Source organism: Anguilla anguilla, chromosome 17 (assembly GCF_013347855.1).
Source record: "Anguilla anguilla isolate fAngAng1 chromosome 17, fAngAng1.pri, whole genome shotgun sequence".
NCBI lineage: Eukaryota > Metazoa > Chordata > Actinopteri > Anguilliformes > Anguillidae > Anguilla > Anguilla anguilla.
This window is the reverse complement of record NC_049217.1, coordinates 28188576-28209822: the sequence shown is the minus strand read 5'-3', so window position 1 is coordinate 28209822 and position 21247 is coordinate 28188576. Positions and strand designations below refer to the sequence as shown.

General features: G+C 47.0%; 1 protein-coding gene across 2 annotated transcripts in view; it reads right to left on the bottom strand.

The window, feature by feature from the left end:
• Positions 1-19725, bottom strand: part of cep112 (centrosomal protein 112) — a 71121-nt gene extending 51396 nt beyond the window's left edge. The window contains exons 1-12 of one of the 2 annotated variants that reach the window (XM_035398692.1): positions 19645-19725; positions 19024-19129; positions 18417-18607; positions 16712-16869; positions 14853-14940; positions 14165-14242; positions 10702-10749; positions 9995-10072; positions 5145-5231; positions 1453-1552; positions 1225-1343; positions 702-845 (exon numbers count right to left, since the gene is read on the bottom strand). In XM_035398692.1, the coding sequence (XP_035254583.1) occupies positions 702-845; positions 1225-1343; positions 1453-1552; positions 5145-5231; positions 9995-10072; positions 10702-10749; positions 14165-14242; positions 14853-14940; positions 16712-16869; positions 18417-18607; positions 19024-19123 (1191 nt within the window). In that variant the 5' untranslated portion in view covers positions 19124-19129; positions 19645-19725. The remainder of the gene's footprint in view (positions 1-701; positions 846-1224; positions 1344-1452; positions 1553-5144; positions 5232-9994; positions 10073-10701; positions 10750-14164; positions 14243-14852; positions 14941-16711; positions 16870-18416; positions 18608-19023; positions 19130-19644) is intronic. The other variant, XM_035398693.1, reaches the window with a different exon arrangement.
• Positions 19726-21247: the final 1522 nt, after the last annotated feature.

Genomic DNA, 21247 nt, shown 5'->3' with positions numbered 1-21247 from the left:
AATAAAGTGTGCAGCACCTCAGAGAATTATCTCCGAGCCCGTGGGTTTAGGAGCCGCAGCGGCGAGCCGTTGCACAATGATTATCCCAGCGGCGGTACGACGGGGGGAGAGATAGCGGTCTTATCTGCTGCCGGGCGGGATCCTGGCTCGCCGCTGCACCGGGTCGGTATGGGAGCACGTCCCATACGGGCAGCCCTCGTGCCGGACGTGCTCGGGGCGGCGTACCCGAGGCCGCGTGCGGACGTGCCCTCGCCCCGCGGTACGTGCGCCGCGGTACGTGTCCCAGCTGGGGATAATGCGCGAGATATACCCGCGGTACGGGCCGTTTTTCTGTCAGACGCACGCACTGCGACTCAAGATGTCACAAGTCTGACTTTTTTTTCGCCGTGTTCTAGAACACTGCTTTCTAGAACAGAGACGCTAAAACAGAGAAGAGGGAAAGCTCCATTCGTGTCCACTGCCTGGTCTAGCGCACACACACAGTTACATGCTAATCTGATTTTAAAAGGTTTTAAAGGAAAATCACCCTAAGAAGGGGGAATACACTGTATTACTCCCAGATCTATACTCACTGTGCTGAGTGCTATACTCACTGTGTCTGAGTGCTATACTCACTGTGTCTGAGTGCTATACTCACTGTGCTGAGTGCTATACTCACTGTGCAGAGTGCTATACTCACTGTGTCTGAGTGCTATACTCACTGTGCCCTGTGTCTGAGCGCTGTACTCTGACTCCATCTTGGCCAGCCGCTGGTTGGTGTCGTCCAGAAGCTCCTGAATGTTCTCCGTGTGCTTCTTCTGCAGCTCAAACTTCTCCTGCTCCATCTCGGTCACGGCAGTGTGCAACTGGGCAGGAGGAAGCGTGAGAAGTGTCAATCAATTAAATCCTTTCCATCATGGAACCACCCAATCAAAATCCAATCCTTCACCTCCAAGCCCAATCAAAATCTCATCTGTCACCTTGTAAGTGAATCAAAATCCCACTTACACCCAAATATTAAACCAATCAAAATTCCAGCTTTCACCCTAAAATCCAGTCTAAACACAATCCCTCATTCCAATGTCCAATTAAAATCCCATCCATCTTTCCAACCTATGACTGAATCCAAAATAGAGGGCCTTGGCAGGTGAAGGGGTTTCAGGGTTGGTGAGCCGAAGAACATCCCTCTACAGTCTGTCGGTACCCGGGGGGAAAGCGAAGGAGAAAAGCAGTCGCTCTCTTTACCTTCTTTTCCCACTCGTTTTTCACCGAGTCGGCGTTGTTGTCCAGCATGGCCTTCAGTTCCGCGATCTGCTTGTCTTTGTTCTCGCGGACGACCTGCGACTCCCGCACCAGGCTCTGAACTGCGAGAGAGAGGCATTTTTGCGGTAAATCGCTTCGTGCGTTACCATTCGCCGGGCCGACAGAGGCCCCGCCCACCCGCCGGCCCGTAAGACTCCGCCCACGCCTCACCTTTCTTCTCCAGTTTGCGGACGGTCTCATCCGAGTTCTTCTGCTTGGTCCGGTACATGGCCTTCAGCTCCTCGATCTCGCCGTTCTTTCTGTCCAGAATCTGGGGGGGGGGGGGGCATTCATTAGCTCATCTTACTCTGGCCAGTATAGCCCCGAAAGCTGAACAAACACGGAACTGGGTCAGCCAATCAGAATGGATGACAACCACAGTGACAATCTAATTAGTCCTGTACACATTGCTGCTCCCTTGTTGGTTTGACCAATCAGGATTAAATTTTGTTTTTAAATGGTGACTAACCAAGCAATACTGGCAAATATTTTTGATGAATCTGTTTGACGTATTAATCCGTTTTTCATTTTTTATTCATAAGTAAAATACACATTTACTCATCTGCAACACAAAAGACTGAATGTTTATTCATGTATTCGCTTCAGCTCGACCAGACACAAGTTAAACTTTCAGCGGCTTGCAGTTTGAATTTAAATTCACGCGTCACGAGCCTCACTTAACCGAAACAAGGTCGCGAACGCGGTGCTCAGACAGCAGCGCCGCGACCTTGGAGCCTCGGCGCTAATCTCTTCGCTCGGACGCAGCTCTGAAACGGCAGATCTATTGTCGCTGAAGATGCGATTTCAGTTAGCCGGACTGGCGCAGGCAGAGATGCAGAGGCACAGAGCACTCGCTCGCAGCCTTTGAGGAGTTATTCAGTTATTCATGCGCCGTTTTTTCCTCCGTATCAGAAAAAGAAACACGGCGGCTCTTCGGAAGACGCTAAAAGCTCCGGATGTTAATCTGTCCCCAGATGCTTTTTTTTTTTTTTTACCCCCTTTTGAGCTCTGGGAAATGAAGCCTTCTGTGTGACTTCTGCCTCCAGTAAAATATCCACAACACTGACAGAGCGTGACTGTGCCGATTTCACACGCACGCCAGCCGTTTTCTTTAAGGAAACACTCCACTTGAAGGGTTTTGGAAATTAACTTTACAGTAATGCTTGTTTACCTTCAATGTTATTTACAGAGAAGGGATGATCATTTCCACTGGCACTAGCGGCCACGATCAAGAAGCGAAAATAGACTGGGTCTGTTTCCCCTCCAATTCCCATAGATATTAGTCAGACTCAAAGCAAGGAGTTTTGAAAATCAATTTAGATTTTTCCTCAGTAGAACACTTTTCATTGGCGGGCCAAAAAAGGTACAGGGCAGGGGGTTCTCATTTTGAGAATGTGTAGAGCTTAAGTTGTAAACAGTGAAAATACTAACGCACTCTAAGGGAAAATCGATGATGCTACATGCTAAAGATATTACCACTGTCTGATATTACTATAAACATATATTTTTAGCTCCTGATCCTTGTATGTTCTGTTCTGTTTTTGGTATGTTTTTTATATGAAACTTTTATTTTTCTGCTGCCATCTTGACCAGGACTCCCTGGCAGAAGAGATATTGTATCTTAATGGGACCTTTCTGGTTAAATAAAGGATAAATAAATAAAAAAATATAAAAAAATATTAAACTAAACATATTATACAAAAAATAAATCTAATTTTAGCCCTTTGTGTACCAGCTAAAACCATAGCCAAGTATATATTACAAAAATAAGCAGTGATAATCTGTGATGCTCACTGATAATCCTGACAGATTAAGAGCACTGAGCAGAACTCCTGCTCACTACCCTATTCTAACACAATCAGATCCAGTACATGGGGGGAAAAAGACGTAATAAAACAGCAACAGAATACTAAGTCCATTTATAAATCCTTAATAAAGGCTTAATTGCGGCTTTATAAAGCATTAACAGACACAATCATGTTTAGTACAGCATTTATAAATGTTTCAGACTAAAAGCATTATTAAGGTGATGATGATGACGACCCTATGACCAACTGTGTCATCCGGACTGCGGACTGCGCTGGAACAGTCACGGACTGCGATGGAACAGTCACGATTTTAATCAGCACAGTGGGATGCATCTCAAACCCCCAGGACTACTGCTTTAGCACAGCACAGCTCCAGAAGACTGCAAGGATATCGGTTCAGTTCTCTCATATACACACACACACACACATACACATCTACACACACACACACACATACAGACACACACACACACAGACACAGACACACACACACATACACACACATACACACACACATACATACACACACACACACACACACACACACACACACACAGACACACACACACACACACACACACACACAGACAGACAGACACAGACACACACACACACACACTTCTGCTCGCGCTCCCCTGCAGAGGAAGTTGGTACGCTTTGACGAAAGCACAGGGACTCGGAGAAGAAGCCTCTTAATCGCTGGTGGTAGCTCGCCAGGACGAAGGAGCCGGTAACGAACAGATTCTGTGAGTTTGGTCGCTGCTCGGAAATCCACGGGAAAAAAGGAAACCTTCAGCGGCAGACCCAAAAATCACAACCCCCTGTTAATTTATTTTTACATCTTTGCTTGGACATTAAATGTAATGTGCCTGGTTTCGGGAAAATTTAGTCATCCATTTCATTGACATTTGATTTCTTTGTTCTAGGATTGCTTGGCTATTTATTCAATATTACAATTATTATTATTATTATTATTATTATTATTACAGCATGCACAAAGCTCTCACAGAGGATTCGACTGCTATCACAATTTTGAGGAGGTGTGAAACATGTGCACATGCGCACACACACACACACACACACACACACACATTCAAATACTTAAAAAGGTAGCAGCACCATTTCTCATCAAAAAAAAAAAAAAAAAGAAGAACATCAGAGAACTTGAGGGATATTTTCCCTCATTAGGAGGCTGTCACTCCGCCAGCCAATCAGAGAGGCGGGCGAGGAAGGCGCCTGTGGTGTTTTTGTGGAATTTTTTAAGGCCGCGTGTTTTTTATTTTATTTTTTTTTACCAGTCATTTCCCGAGAGAGCACAATTTGGTGGTATTCAGGCGAAGTTAAGGTGGGCGGGTCAGAGAAGGGGGCCGGGGAAACTCCGGGACGGGAGAGGCGTCGGCTTTTAGCCGAGTCATTTCACCCTTTTAAGGATCCCCCCCCCCCCCCCCCCCCCCAATGACCATCCCTTTGAGCCCAGGAGAGCCAGATAACCAATTACCCACAGGGACATATTTCACATAAATGCCCCTCCACCACAGTCACACACAGGGAAAGGTCCAGGTGCTGCCTGTGCTCTTAGAGCCGGACTGCGCGTCTCTTTCATGTCATATAATGTGCATTACCCCATATCACACATTTTTTGAGATGCAATGAGATATAACGTTTTTTGGTGGTGTTGTTTTTTGTGAATATATACTTTTGGTGGTAATACGGGAGCCAAATATGGTGCACTTAATGCCTCTCAGTACATTACACTGCTAACGCTGCTGTAAGGTGCTGTGTGCTATGGTGGAATGGCGGAGTGTCCTCTCCAAACGTTCCTTCAGAGCTCGGGACTGATTTGGTGCCTTGCTAACAAATTCATTAAGAGGAGGACGGTGCGGGTGACTGAGCTGTTATGAGGGCTTTCTGTGCATTTTTTTTGGGGGGGGGGGTGGGCCTGTTATAGGGGGGCTCTGTGGGGGGGGAATGCCCGGTAAGATTAAAGCTGAGGGGAGGGAGGATTCCAGTCCAGTCGTGTAAAAAGGCTCGAGCTGCCGCTGCGGTTTCTCCCACCTTCTGGACATCGGCGTCGTGTCTCTGCTGAGTCTTCAGCCTCTCCTCCTGGTACCGAGCCTCCAGAACCTTCGCCTTCAAATCGCCCTGCCGAGGAGAGGGAGAGAGAGAGGGCCAACTGCTGAGGAACAGCTTCATCAACACCTCACGTGTATATCAGCACATACACATCTACAGCTGTATCAACACCTCTCACACATACACGTATATCAGCGCTAAACACCCCTAGAGCTACAACAAAAAGATACTAATGTTGATAATAACGATGATGATGATGATGCTGATAAGGTTCTGTATTAATCAGAGAAGCTCGGCTCAACCCCTATCAATGTGCAGCGCCCAACGTGGCGATGCGCGGCAGCCATTTTGTGCCTATACTCATGCGTTCAGCACAGTTCATTACGGATCAGGGTTCAGGTTTACTCTGTCTCTCTGAGGGAACATCGGCCCTCCAGGGTGAGGCCCGACCGCCCCAAACCTTTCATCCAGAGCAGCTCCTCCACGCCTCTCCCTGTCGTGTGACCCCACACGCGCACGGCTGCTGCTGCCGTGGCAACCCCCGGTAGCCCCTGCCCGAAGCATTCGGCTAAGGCGCCACGCCGTGGTGCATGGATGAACCTCACAGCCTCAGATCAGATCCGAACCGGGCCAGGCCTGACTGTGGCCGGTAGCTCCACAGGGTAAAGTGCATTTAGGGTCTGTGTCGCCCTGAGTATGGGAGCATTCAGTCAGACAGGGATCCCTGTTTCATCGCTCTTGGGCGACCCCCACTGGCTGATAAGGGCGCTTGCGTGACTGCAAGTCAAAGCCGCATAGGAAAGATCTTCCTTTGACACACCGCCCTGTGAGACTGCAGCAGCAGTCTGTGATGCAAAAAGAAGAGCAGCTGTCGGACATCGCACATTTCAGAGGGGAACCGCGGATGTCCCAGCGCTCCAGAACTGGCAGGGCGGCTCGTTCATGGAACGCAGCTGCGGTTGCAGACAGTTGGACATTCCAGATTTGGGTGGGAATTGGATATATGCAGCCCCTGAGTCGGGTGCCAAATTTTCGTTTTTTTATTTAAAACTATTTTTTTTTTTTGTAAGCAGAACTTGGACCAAACCAGATTGCTCAATATGGCCAAATTTATCTTCACGCATTATAACTTTATTTAGCCGTTTGGACTGCTGTAAACGAGCACTGTCTAGCAACAGAACGTTGACTGAAGTGCCAAGACAGGAAATCAGCGATCCTGTTGTGATGTCACAGGTAAACTTTGCCATATTCCGGCAAGTAAAAATGCAGCCATGAATTCAGGCGAGTAGGTTTTCCTAGCAACTTGCCTGACCGGAAAGCGTGGGGGGGGGAAAAAACCTTAACGTTGAACCCAACGGGCCTTCCGCTGCTGGGTTTTCTCACGAGTTCCTGTTGCGCAAGCGGGAATCTCTTTCTGCAGCGGACCGAGCGGGAGGAGAGAGAGGCAGCGGCGTGAGAACAGCCAGGGCGCGTTCGGGCCTGATCAGAGCAAGATGTCTCAGCGCTGCTGAAACACTGCAGCCCCCTTCAAACGCCACAGACAACGCCTGATGGACTGCAGATTTTTGGACAGTTCAAAGGAAAGAGGAAAAAGGGAGCAAAAAAAAATAAATCTGGATCAGGAGGAAAGTTACGCAGAGGAACCATATTTCACGTTCCACATTCCACGCACCTGCACCCTATGCATTTGCTTCACTTGGCTTCTTTTAATATATATTTTATTTTATATATCTGCATATATATATATATATATATATATATAATTATTTCTGTGGTTTAGCAGACCTTCAAGAGTGACACCTTCAATCTTATCCATCTTGTGGTGCTTAACTACACATGACCAAGATCAGGACTACTGTGATGTCACTGGGGGCTGGAACATCCCATTCCGCTTTGTATGCATTGTGTGTGTGGAGGGGGGGGGAAGTGACATCACAGTCACTTTGAGGATGCGGCAGATGGCACCATGGCGACCGGGGACGGGGTGTTACGGACCGGTTCAAAGCGACCGTGCGGCTCAGGAGCCTTTACTGTAACCGCCAGGGTGAGTCATCCGAGTTTTGGAAGCGCGTTTGGAAGCACGATACTCCAGCAAAGCCCCAGAGATGCGTCAAAAGGGTGGATCCTTCCCGTCCTTTTAAGAGCGTCCAAAAAAGCTCTCAGCTCCCAAGCGCCTGCAACAGGCTCCTCTCTGCCAGGACAAACACCGGCCCCTCGCCGCGAATTCCCAACACGTTTTAACTGCATCCCCGCACCTCTCTCCTCAATGTGTCCTGCGGTCCTGAAAAGAAGCCGACTCATTAGCGAGGACTAAAAACGCACTGACATTTAGATTTCATGTTCTAACAGAGCCTTTTATTAACGGAAAGCACAGTTAGTCAAAATTAAGGTCTCGGGCCATAATTGAGATATTTTTTTTTAAAACATTAAAATAAAGGGCAAAATAAGAGAATAAGAGTCTGGTGCGAAATTCACAAACGCAGCCAGACGGGCATTTGCGGCTGCTACAATCACAGCGGCGAGGTACGCTAGCTCTGGAGGGCTAACAGTTCCAGTCTGTCACTGCACCCGGTGCCCCCCACCCCTCCCTCCCCCTGGGTTTGAGGGAGAAGTGAAAATCATTTTGGAGGATCGTTTGGGGACACAGTGTCCTGTACAAGCTGGAAAAAATATGACGTACACACACACACACACCTGTTAAATACACTGACAACCCTCCCCTATCTAGGATACTCAAGGGTTATTCTGGGAAATGGCAGTTGCTGCCTTAGAAAGTGATTTTTTTTTTTTTTTTGTCAGGCTAATTAGAAAAATCCTCCTCGCATATTATTACAGTATAAACGCTGCTGGTGCACCTACTGAGAAGGCAAAAATGCTGAAAGAACACGGTGCTTTAAATGAAGAAAGACTGCATTAGAGAACTGCTTTAACGCCGCTGTACGGCGGTACTAGCGCACGCTAACCCCGTGGTTTCTCATTTTTTTTATCGGTCAGGTCCCCCTTTAGTAAGAGAAAATAGAACATTTTATCCCGACCACACACACACAACCAGAAACACACACAAACACACGCACACACACACAACCACAAACACACACAAACACACACACACACACAAACACACGCACACACACGCACACACAACCACAAACACACACAAACACAAACCCTGCGCTGTGCCTCCGCCCGCCCACCCCACCCCCACGCTAGCCTAACGGATGGGGGAGAAGCCCAGTCCCCAGTGGGAAAGCGCCTAACGGATGGGGGAGAAGCCCAGTCCCCAGTGGGAAAGCGCCTAACGGATGGGGGAGAAGCCCAGTCCCCAGTGGGAAAGCGCCTAACGGATGGGGGAGAAGCCCAGTCCCCAGTGGGAAAGCGCCTAACGGATGGGGGAGAAGCCCAGTCCCCAGTGGGAAAGCGCCTAACGGATGGGGGAGAAGCCCAGTCCCCAGTGGGAAAGCGCCTAACGGATGGGGGAGAAGCCCAGTCCCCAGTGGGAAAGCGCAACTTTCCAAATCAGCCACGCAGGCTAAGTAAGGGCCCACCGTGACGCTACATCAAACAGGCGGAGGCCACCCCACATCAATCCCAACTGTGTTACCGTGGGAACAGAAACCCAACACCGACATATTGACAGTTGCTCGTTTTAAGCGCACACAAACAAGGCGGCGAAGCTAAGAGGCGGCAGGATCCCCCCACGCACCCCACACTGATTCCGCCCCTTTTATCATCCTGTGACAGGTGCTTCTCCCAGGGGGGGGGGAGAAAGGGACTTTCCGTCTGCCGAATAGCCCATATAATGGCCAGGATTCAATCAACATTGGTCCATAACTTTCATTTACCAATAAAGAGACCCAGCGTGTAAGCAGGTTTGTATCTCTACCATAATTCAACCTGAATGGTAATGAGCTGTTAACTGTTCTTAATTAGACACTTAATGTCTTCTGGGTCTGTGTCTGAGCGTGCATGTGTGTGTGTGAGTGTGTGTGTGTGTGCGTGTGTCAAACCTGGGTCAAATACGTATTTGTTTTGGATTCAAATACGTTTCTGTGCTCTATTGATCTTGTCTGGTGTAATTGAGCCTGCCAATATGACCAGAAGGCAGGGTTTGCACTTCTTGAGAGTATTTCATTCGTTCCAATACACCAGACAAGAACAGTAAAGCGTAGAAAAGTATTCCAAAGTCCAAAACAAATAGGTATTTGACTCAGGTCTTTGTTTGGTGTGTGTTTATGTCTGTGTCTGTGCATGCATGTGTGTGTGTGTGTGTGTGTGTGTGTGTATGTGCATCTGTGTTTACTTGTGTATGGTTTATACATCCTTTCTCTGGCTTTTCAGTCAGACACTGAAAGACAGCTGTGCCATAATCCTTTGTTTTGCATGCTGCCACACACAACAGCAAACACACACCTGTCTTAGCAAGGCCCAACCGCACCTCTTACAGGAAATACACAAAACCAACCATTACCAAAAGCAATTCAGATCCCGTTTCTCACTCAGGATTGGCTCTTCCATCTGTCAATCTCCCCAAATGCTTATCTGTGACACTTAAGAGTGGCTTAACCTAAGACCAAACGTGTGAAAGTGTGCCTGGCTCTTCCGTTTGGCATAAGTGAGTGAAGAAGATGGATGAGATGCAGTGGTCCGGCGCTGAAGCTTATGTAGGCCTATCTGAGTACAGCCATGTCCCCAATGAAACTAACGCAGATGGCTCTTAACTAGGGTCCCGCCCCAAAAGTCAACAGGAGAATGGACCTCAGCTAGAGCACTCCTAGCTGTCAGTACTGCAATGAGTCCTCCTGCCAGTGTGGGGGCAGTAGCTTCAAGCCTACCTCTTTCTCTTGTGTGTGAAAATCTGCCTGATCGTCACAGTAGGTGCTATTTTTCCCTCGGCTTGTTTTGAGGCAAATCTATTAAAAAACAGTACCAGAATATCACATTCAGTAATCAAAAGGCAGTTTTTTAATTTTCCCCAAAGAGGAAGAGCTGTTTACTCCACGCAAGCTCACCGAAAAGCCAAAACATTTTCTCATGTGACCCTCTCTGATTTTGTGAGAAAAATTTACATTCAGTTTTCCGTGAAAAATGTAAAGGGACTTTGACCATTAAAAAAAATTTCTTCTGGGCTGATGCTAGATCAGGGGGGTGGGCAATCTTATCCTAAAAGCTTTTTGTTTCCCCCAGCACTGGAACACCTGATTCAACAAAATAATTCATCATGGCCTCCAATCAAGACCTTGATAAGTAGAATCGGGTATCTCTGTGCTGAGCCAAAACAAGAATGTGCACCCACACCTGCCCTTTTCAGATAAGACTGCTCACCCCTGCGCAAGATGCTACACTCATATGAAGCACCGCTCTGGGATTAGAGGTCCCTACTGAGCATTATTTGAAACGCTGAATGTGAACTGTTTTTAGCGTACCCAAGTTTATTCTTCAGTCAAATTCAGAGAGGGTCAGGGCAGCAGTTCAGGGACAATCTGGCGTGGTGTTGCCCACGTGCATTTCCGGCAGCCACCACACGGGGCGCCGCACTTACCGGAGAGAGGGGGATGGGCTTCTCCCGCAAATATCTGGGATTTTCGATCTGAAAGAGCAAGAAAAAAAAAAACAATGCAACAATCCCTTTACTGGTTTGGTTTTTTTTTCTTCCCACCACCCCCCCACCCCCCCCCCCCCCTCAATCCCTCCACCCCTCCCTCCATTTTTTCTATTTGTCATAAACAAAGAAGGGTGACTTCAAAGGCCGCCACTTCAATGCGCTCCGCCGCGGGTTCGGCTAGTTTCCATAAAACAATACCGCAGACCCCCGGGGGCCACTGTGCAGCCCTAACCGTACCTGTCTCTGCTTTCCCACTTTGCATTGGGCTCTTTTTAACCCCCCACCCCCCACCACCCCCACCAGCCCCCAGTCGTTCAGTCAACAAACCCCACAGTTGGCAAGCAATCCGTGTTCATTTACCGAAAGGCAAGAAGAAAAAAAAAACGCTCCCGTTGATTTACTTAGCATATAAAAAAAAAAAAACACATAATGTGCCAATAACATGAACAGCAACTAAAGAAAAAGTGAAAACAAATTGTCAGGAGAGCCAAGAAACCCAGAATAGGCTTGTGGAGAAATCTGATGAACTCAAACATGAAATGATCATTTACAACAAACATAGACAAAATGGTCATATATTGAAACAGATGGCAGTCAAAAAATGAGCGAAAACAAAAGAATAATGACAAAACAAATTTGTAAGCAGTCTATTAAAATGGTCAACCCTGTTCCAGGAGATCTACCATCCTGTAGGTTTTCACTCTGACCCTAACAAAGCACACCTCACTCAACAGCTAGAGACCTTCCCCCAAAATTAGCCAGATTGATACTCAAAAGGCACAGAGATGGCGCAAAAGCACCCGCTAACTTTAACGCCAGCCTTCGGTTCCGAAAGTCTGCTTGGGCCAGGTAGAGGTAAACCAGACAGAACTTCAACAGTGTAAACACAAAATAATCTTTGAGCGTTTTTTTTCCCCACGCGTGTCCAGAGGGGGGCGCTGTGTCGCAAATTTACAGAGCCAAAGGACACAGCGGACACGCTGAAAAGTGTCCCAGCGGCCACAAAACGACAATCCCACAAAATGTAAAACAGCCTCCCCTCCTGTCTCGCCAGAACAGACCCTGGAGGTGGTGAAAAAGCAGAGAATCCGAATACAGAAACAATATTTTTCCGGCGTGTTCTCCCGGCAGGCCCGAGCTGAACCGGTCCTCCACTGGGCTGCCACCCAGCTCCCAGCACGCAGGCCAAAGCCAGCTCTTTTGGCCTGTTTCACTCACCCGGCACCACGTCTGCACTGCACATCAAAGCAGCCGTTGCTAACGCGGCTGCGACACTCACTCGGCAACCAGCTACGGACACTACAAAGTTCTTTTGTGAATCAGACACTGGTACTGAGAGGCTGCTGGGTGGCTCACCTTGTTAAAACTCTGTTGTGGCGCACACACGGGCCCCCGCGGTCGGTATCGAACCCAGACCGTGACAGCGACCTTGCCGACTCGGTATCGAACCCAGACCGTGACCGTGCCGACTGTGACCGCCGGCCCTGCGGGGCAATGGCGGACCCAAAACCCCAAAGTGACGAATTCAGACACACCGCGATGAAAGGATCCCGTTATGTTCACGGCAGCAAGTTGCCCTTCAGCGAACGAGCGATGCACTGTCCCGAATTCAGCCGCTTGCAGAGTAAATCCGTAAACTGCACACAGCGCACTGACCCCTGGGCGACCTCCGACAAGCTCGTCCAGAAATTGAACGAGAAGCCCCTGCATCAGCGCGGGAACACGCCGGCGGACGCTAACCGCGCGACACCGCCATACCGCGGTCTGACAGATAAGCAGGAGATGCTTATCCACGGAGGCCCTGGCCGCTACCAGTCAGCCACGCGGACGGATCAGCAGATTTCAGATCAGTCGTATTCCGTTACAAAATAGAGCCCCTTTTTCTCCCCCCAGCACAGCCTGCTCCTCGCTAGCACGTTCGCGGTAAAGGCGTGCGGGCGCCGGGCACCGGGCGTCGGGTAACTACCGAGAACGAGCTCGAGAATCGACCGAAATCTCTTTTGCTCACACGTATTTATGGAGACACACAGGAGCCGCGTGCTTAATGTTCGCAAACGTGGACGCGTCGGTTTCTGTGCGCACATAATACTGACAAACACGGAAGCGTTAGTTTGCATGCAGACATAAATATTTACACAAGTACATTAGTTTACATGCACGCGAATATCGACAGACACAAATGCATTATTTCAAGTAGACCACTAGAGGTTGAGTGAGGTGTGCTTTGTTAGGGTTGCAGTGAAAACCTACAGGACGGTAGATCTCTAGCTGTTGAGTGAGGTGTGCTTTGTTAGGGTTGCAGTGAAAACCTACAGGACGGCAGATCTCTAGCTGTTGAGTGAGGTGTGCTTTGTTAGGGTTGGAGTGAAAACCTACAGAGTCATGAAAATTGCCTGTATCCGCCTCTTAGCTGTCCGTGAGTCTGTTTAATCTGACTAACTTCGCACCTGTGACTCAGCCGTCTAGTCTGTGACTCGAACGCCATTGGCTAAACCGCAGCTCAGACTTGAGAGGGGGCGGGGCTACTGCTACTCAGATTGACAGTTCTGAGAAACCAAAAGCCAAAGGAAACAAAACAGGGAGAGAGACTAAATGAAGGTCAGGATTTACTGACACTGAGCCAAAACCACAGACGCTCCAGACCAGATAGGAGTCAGGGAACCACATCAGAAAAACGCTGAAAGCTCCCCGTTTACATAAACTCACTCCCCCCCCCACCCCCCTGGCTGCCCAGATGTTATCAGGATCGAGCTCTGGGCATCAGACAATGCTGGTGTCTGCACAGTGTACACGGGCATAAACAGAAAGGTGAGGGTCGCACTCAATTTCACAACCGACAACCGGCGCCTTCCCCCGACACAGAGCCTGAATACAGACCAGTCTACAGACACAAAGCATAAATACAGACCGGTATTCTGACCCAGAGCGTAAATACAGACCAGTCTACGGACACAAAGCATAAATACAGACTGGTATTCTGACCCAGAGCGTAAATACAGACCAGTCTACGGACACGAAGCATAAATACAGACCGGTACTCTAACCCAGAGCGTAAATACAGACCGGTATTCTTACCCAGAGCGTAAATACAGACCGGTCTTCTGACCCAGAGCGTAAATACAGACCGGTCTTCTGACCCAGATCGTAAATACAGACCGGTCTTCTGACCCAGATCATAAATACAGACCGGTCTTCTGACCCAGATCGTAAATACAGACTGGTACTCTGACCCAGAGCGTAAATACAGACCGGTCTTCTGACACAGATCGTAAATACAGACCAGTCTTCATCCCATTTCACCAAAGGGACAGACTGTGTCTTTCTGCATCCTGCTCCCAACCCAATCGCCATTAAAGAGAGAGTAAATGAAGCGCGTGACGGGGAGGAAGGTTCAGCCTACCCCGAGGTTCCAGCTGTTGAGGCGCGCCTCCAGGTCGCTGTCGTCGGAAGACGCCGTCGTCACCCCACGTCTGTCGCTCTGGGAGAACGGGAAACAAACGGGAAACACTTCATCAGCCTGCAGCCCTTAAACGCACACCACTCAATGGCTTTCAGGCAGGCAGGCTGGGGAGACAGCACCAGCTACAAAGTGTTCCTGTAGCCGGTTTTGTCCCTGTAGCTGGGGGCTGTGTCCCTGTAGCCCAGTATGTCCCCAGGTGTGTCCCTATAGCCGGGTGCGTCCCTGTAGCCCCGTGCGTCATGTGTGTCCCTGTAGCTGGGAGAGTCCCCGTAGCCCAGTGTGTCCCTGTAGTTGTATTTGTCCCTGTAGCTGAGAGTTTTCTTCCAGTTAAAAGGCATCTTTCTGAAGAATAACCTAGCTTACCAGGAGGTCAGATTTAACATCAATAAAGTGTTTTTTTGTACAAGGCACTCCGACCACCTAATAACAAATAACAAGTGTCGCAGAAGGCCCGCCCGTCACACCGGCTAACGTCACAGGCCAAAAGGTCAGGGAAAGGTCACGCCAGCGCGGTGCATTGTGGGAGCGGTGCGGCAGACAGACAGGCAGGACGGGCCGTTCGGAGCGCTGCAGGGGGACCGGAGCGCCCGGGCGCGGGGCCCAGTGTTTGGCGGGAGATAGCGCTCACCGTTTGATCCTCCTCGTTGGCGGACCGCGTCAGCGCGGCGGGGGCGCGGGCGCGGGGCGGGAGCTTGTCTCCGTACGTGTGCCTCCTCCTGCAGCCGGGACAGAGAAAAGGAGGCGTCAGAATGCCAGGAATGCCTTTCAAGCTGCTGGGAATATAGGGGCGGCGATAAGGGATCTGGCTCCCCCCCCCCGTCCCCCGTCCCCCGTCCCCCCCCAAGCCGGGCGTTCGCGGACGTCGATGGGTCAGTCCGATGCCAGTCCAGGGGCCGAATTCGGCCCTCCTCAGATGTACCCGTGGCCCCTTTGATCACTCCGAGTAAAAAAGTTAAAATAAAATAAAAAAAACGCAAACAGATTTCTAAATTATGAATAAGTCCAGGTCCGCATCTGGACAGTGTCGACATGCAGACCCTTCAGAACATTCTCAGCCCCGCTGGTTATTTTTCCTTTTGCAAAGCCAAATTAAAATATTTATTTAAACTATGAATTTCAACTGTATTTTATTGTATGCCTATATAATTAACCCTATAGCGTCAAACTGAAATGACGAATTTAGATGTCTTCAGAACTATACTAAAAATAAAAGCTGAAATTGATAACTATTCACCCTTTTGTAATAACAACCTACATTTCCATCCATCCACCCCTTATCTATAACCGCCCGGCCAATTTAGGGTCACGTGGGAGGCTGGAGCCCATCCCAGCATGCATCTGGCGCAAGGCAGGAACAACCTCCTCTCCCCCCATAAACCGAACAGCAGGCCAACTAAAACAAACACAGAGTGGGGACTGGCTGTGAGAGGCATGTAAAGTCTGTCAGGCAGCCCTCAGCCAAGCAACACTCAAAAGAGCTCTTCCCTTACTCTGCTGGCCTCTCGCATTCGCCCTACGGGATCCCTTCAGGGAACACTGTGGGGAAAGGGCGCCCCACAGTGGCTACACAGAAAACAGCCCGTGTGATTTTTCAGCATCACAAGTGTCAGCGAACAAACTTGACCTGAGCACATGCAACATCGATGCAAAGTGAGCCTGACCTGAATCCATCTTTGAAACCACATAAAACATCAATGTGCATTCAGTCCAACCTGTGTATGTGTAAAATTATATATATACAGTGTATATGTGTGAATATATATATATATATATATATATATATATATATTTAAAAATGAAGCCTGATTCTTCTAACAGAGGCGGTATGCATGCAATTATTAGTATGATCACCTTACAATAAATCTAGAGCTTTTCTCGAACTTGAAAAAACTAATTAAACTGCCTATCACACTGATCTGATCAATGCTAAAACTAGACGTGGGGTTTCTGAATGTTTCACACTGAAACTTTTACTTATCCAGAGCAACTTACACAACTTTTACACTGAACATACACTACATCCATTTATATATTATATACAGCTGGATATATACTGAAGCAATGCAGGTTAAGGGTTAAGTACCTTGCTCAAGAGTACAACAGCAGTGTCCTTCCCGGGAATCGAACCTGTGACCTTCAGGTTATTGCCCACTATACTACACGCCGCCCTATGAAGATTTTTCAACTCATGAATTGAATGTCATTGAAATTCAGTTTGTGAATTGAGTCCAACCCTAAGAGGTAGAGTGCCTGTGTGGGTGTGTGTGTGTGTGTGTTTGTGAGTATGTGTGTGTCTGTGTGTGTGTGTAAGGTGTACAGATAACTGTGTGTGTGTGTGTGTGTTTGTGAGTATGTGTGTGTGTGTGTGTGTGTGTGTGTGTTTGTGAGTATGTGTGTGTCTGTGTGTGTGTGTGTGTGTGTAAGGTGTACAGATAACTGCGCGCGTGTGTGTGTGTGTGTGTGTGTGTGTGTAAGGTGTACAGGTACCTGTGTGAGTGAGGAGAAGCGGTGGGGGTGGGTCTCTCTCTGGACGTGGGGGTCCAGGTCTCCTCACTGTTCCCCAGCTCTGTGGACACCCACTCAGGCAGGATGGCGGGACTCTGGTCCGCGGAGCCGCCGAAGAGCGGCTCATCAAAGTAGATCGCCTGTCAATAGCAACCGAGCCATGAGCTGACCTGACCTGGGCTGCCATTTCAGCTGCCGCTTTCAGTAGGGCCTGCACTAAAATGCATTGAACAAAGGAAATTTAACAGCCCTGTGAAGAGCAGGTTCTCGGGAGTGCTTTTTACAAAATTCTAAGTCAGTGTTCTAGAACACCAGTGATTTCAGTTACCAGTAGTGGTTGTGACATCAGTTACGAACATTCTAATCACATACTTGTGACCTCATGCCCTAAAGGGCAAAGGAAGTGTCATCACTGTACCCAGAAACTTGTATAATATATAACACAGTATTTAGTGACCACGCATATTGCAGACACAAAACCCAAAGAGCTACGAACCCCACACAAGCAGGGACATCCTGGCATCCAAGGCTATGCTCTTTATGACTGTTACGCTAGCAATCGCTATTATCAACGGTAGGTTCTGACATGCAGCATTTTTGATGGTTTTGCTTTTGACGTAATGCGCTCTTGTTGGCCAACAATCACTCCCTCTTCACATGCCTGTGCCAGAGATGAATCACCGTGGTAGAACTGAAATTACAGCACCAGCTGTAAGCAGCTCTAATCACTAATTCCTTAATAATAACTGCCTTAATCATAGCTTTAATCTAAAGATCTCTAAGGATCAGGAATTTAAAATATTCTCCTAAATCACTGGGAGTTCATTTTGAAACCAATAAAAATGAAAATGGAGAATGAAACTTACTTTGGAAAATTCTCACTTCTTATATTTAAAGCCAAAGGGTCGTTATTTCCGTTTCCCAGGGCACCACTAATGCACACCTCAAACGTGAACACTAGAGGGACATGCCATTATCTCATGTGGCTTCCCAACGCAGCCAGCAGAGGGCAGTGTTAACTATATAATAACTTGCTGGAACGAGTATAACAAAAAAGAAAAAGGCAATATGGACCCAGGGACCAAAACACATTCTTACTTTTGCATCCTGTGTATTGTATGTTCACCTTTTTTTCCCAGTGATGGTCTCTTTTAAAATCTAACTTCTGAAAATATCAAACACTTCATTTAGAGTAAAAAAATTAACTTTACAGCAACCCAGAAATCAATTCAACATTTAAATGAAGATTAAGGCATTTAGCCGATTGTCTTATCCAGAATGACTTACAAAAGTGCACACATATAAGTTTAGGCAACGTACAGTGCTCATGCTAATTCATCAGGGTCTGCTGATGCTAGTGTTAGTAAATACATAACCTAACAACAAAGATAGATGCCACAGTAGGTCCAAGAGGGAAATGGAGAATATAGTTTTAGATTTGGCATAGACAGGACTTGTAAACCCAAGCAAAATGTTGAGTATTGGTTGAGTCACTGTGCAGATTAAACTGGAGCGGTTTCAGTCTGCTGCGGAAGACGGACAGTGACTCCTAATTGCAGCTGTGAGCTCATCGCCCTCCCCACCCACCCACCCACCCCCCTACCCCCCTTTCCCACTTCGAAAAGTGGAATTGAAACTGCGATAAATCGAAAAAGATCACATGGTGAGCAGTACAGGCGCCGCATACCATATATGTCGGCAGAGTCTTCAAGGGACCCGCGTCTGGTTTGTGCGTAAAGGGGCCCTCCAAGACCCCTCTTCTGAGCATGTGCAGGAGGAGTCGCGCGTACATGTTCCGATTCTTCCTGGCCATGAGCCCGGACCCAGACACGGCGGGGTCACACAGCTTCCTTATCCACAAGGCACATCGCTGCCGTTCTGTGTTTTTAAAAGGAGGGAAGCAGAGGCCAGTTGTCACGTTTCATACATTAACAGTTCGGGGTATTTAGCAGACACTCTTAACCCCAGTGACTTTTTTTTTTTTAAGGCTAAGAAGTCAGAGGGTACCAAGTTAACAGTGTCATGACCTGTAGCAGTTGACCCGAGGCCAACATTAAATTGCAACACAACATTAAGTGTGATAGTACTAGGTGCAAAATGGACATATGTACGAAGAGGCAAACGAGAAGTCAAGTAAGTTTTATGGCTGACACATAAGAAACCAACACTAGAGCATCCCTGGACACTCAGACATATACACACACACACACATACCACAGACAGTATTTATTTTCAGATCTGTGACACATACGTAAGTTATATAAATGGAAAGTGCCATCGGCTTGTAATTTTACCTGATTTGTGAGGAAGTTTCAGGACATATGGTTTCATGTCCACTAGATGATGGTCAAATTCTGAGTCTAGTTTTTCCCAGGAGTCCTCCTGTTGGCTCATTTTCACCTGCAATTTCACGGTACGGAATAGTCTAATGAACACCCGACTGTAAATGCAATTTGCCAACTACAATCATGGGTTTCGTTTATTATTTTTTGTATTAGGTCGCTAGCTAAGTTAAGTTAAATGATGTTAGCCAGCCAAAGCCCAAGACCAATGTTTCAGCGATACGGCGGTACTAGCGAATTTACTATCACTATATAACTGTCGTAGCTGTAATCAGCTCATTGCTAAAGTATAGTAAGACAAACTTCATTACAATATCTGCTTCAGTAACAAGCAATCAATCGTTCCCTGTTGTCTCTAGCTACCTATCAAACAGTTCGTTTTTCAAAGCGAGTTAAGCTAAGTTAGCAAACTAATGGTATTGCTTGCTAGCTGTGTAGCTATGATAGTTAATTTCCTATATGCATTTAGAAGCAATCGATGTGCAACATCGGTTTACATTCATGCAGCCTAGCTTACGAAAATAACAAAGATTGAGTAGCTAATATGAAAAATGATGGGTGGCGATTGATTATTTTGTCAGTAGCTCAGATTTTACTTAGCGGTTCCAAACGGTTCAAAACTTCAGCTTCCTTGACAGCAAACAAGACGTCACATCCGTTTTCCGCAAGAAGGCGTCTAAAATCCCCATAGCAACTGAGGTACAAGATGCCTGTGGCTATGGTATCTGCTACGTTTTCCACTCGCCTAGAACATGGGCTATTTTTTATTTCTGACGACTAAACTTGCTAAATGTAGATTATTAAGTTTACGTAGTATGTCTGCCCTATTTTTCCTGGTTGTACCGTGAGTTTTACAGGCAAAGTCTAAGTACGACATGACTAATTACGACAAGTTAGAGCATATATCAGCATGGTCAGTATGTGAAATTTATTGGGTAAAAAAAAACATTTTATGAGAAGATCAAGCAACCATTCTGGTCGCATCGTGTGCCTGTACTCGAAAAAAACAATAACTTGCAACATTTGAAGAAAGAAACTTTAGAAAACAATGAAAACAATAGCCTACAGCAGTGTAATAAGTCAAGTCCTGCAAAATATATAAAATACAAATGCAAGTATATATGAAAATCATTAAAATAATAACAGTGAACACAGAATTAATGAAGTAGCACAGAACTTCAGAAGCAAATGTAAAAAGGCCATTAAAATAGCCATGAAAAAATTACCAAAAATGAATCAATTTAAAGTACAGCTTGTGTATAACCATGACCTTGTCCAGTTTGTTCCAAGGGTCCCTGCCTCTACACCATAAAGTGGCAAGCTAAACAGGATTTCTTCACTCTTCTTTGGAATGCTGTTGGTGCCACTTTTTTGCAACTTTCCTAATGTGATTGATGGCATTCCTCTAGCCATTGCTGCCATGGTGCATCAGTCGATATTAAGTCAAATGATTCAAAGAGTAGCCTGTTTGTTGGTCTGAACCATATACATAGGAACCAGAGAGGGTAGGAGGAGCCAGGCAGTGAAGCCTAGGAAGTAACAGGAAACGGCCTCTACTGCACGTGTTGTGACCAGAAGAGATGTCCATTGAATTCAATGCAGAAAACCAAAGGTGATTTTACTACCAAAGAGAACCTCATTGGTCAATTTTTTGTGATCATAAATTTGTGTCAGAGTTTGTGAAACAATGGTTGTTTTGGTCCAGAAGTCTTGGAGAAAATATTTATTAAAATGTAGATATTTTATTACATATTACATGTTTTTACAATCTGATTTTCATATGAAATGTAACAATTGTTAATTGAGTTTCAGAATACCATCGGGGAAGTTATTTTGCCTTCAAAAGTCTGATATTCCACATTAATTTTAATGGGAGCTCCAATGATTTTGCCCTCAGCATGCACAGTACAGGCTTACTTCCTGGACTTCACAAGCTTAGGTTAGCTTAAGGCGTGCTCGCCTGTCCAGTTTAATATGCATCCATGGTCTGGACTGACCAAAGCATCTTGCTGCACTTTTTTGCATGATGGTCTGTAGCAGGCATACGCATCCCTTGCCCTGTGCTAGTCCTGTTTCTGGTTTTTGTTCCATCTGAGCTTGATCACAAGAGTTTGATGGATTATTAAAAGTCCGAACTTGAATATTTTGAATGATGAAATGCTGAGTGCCTCCAGAA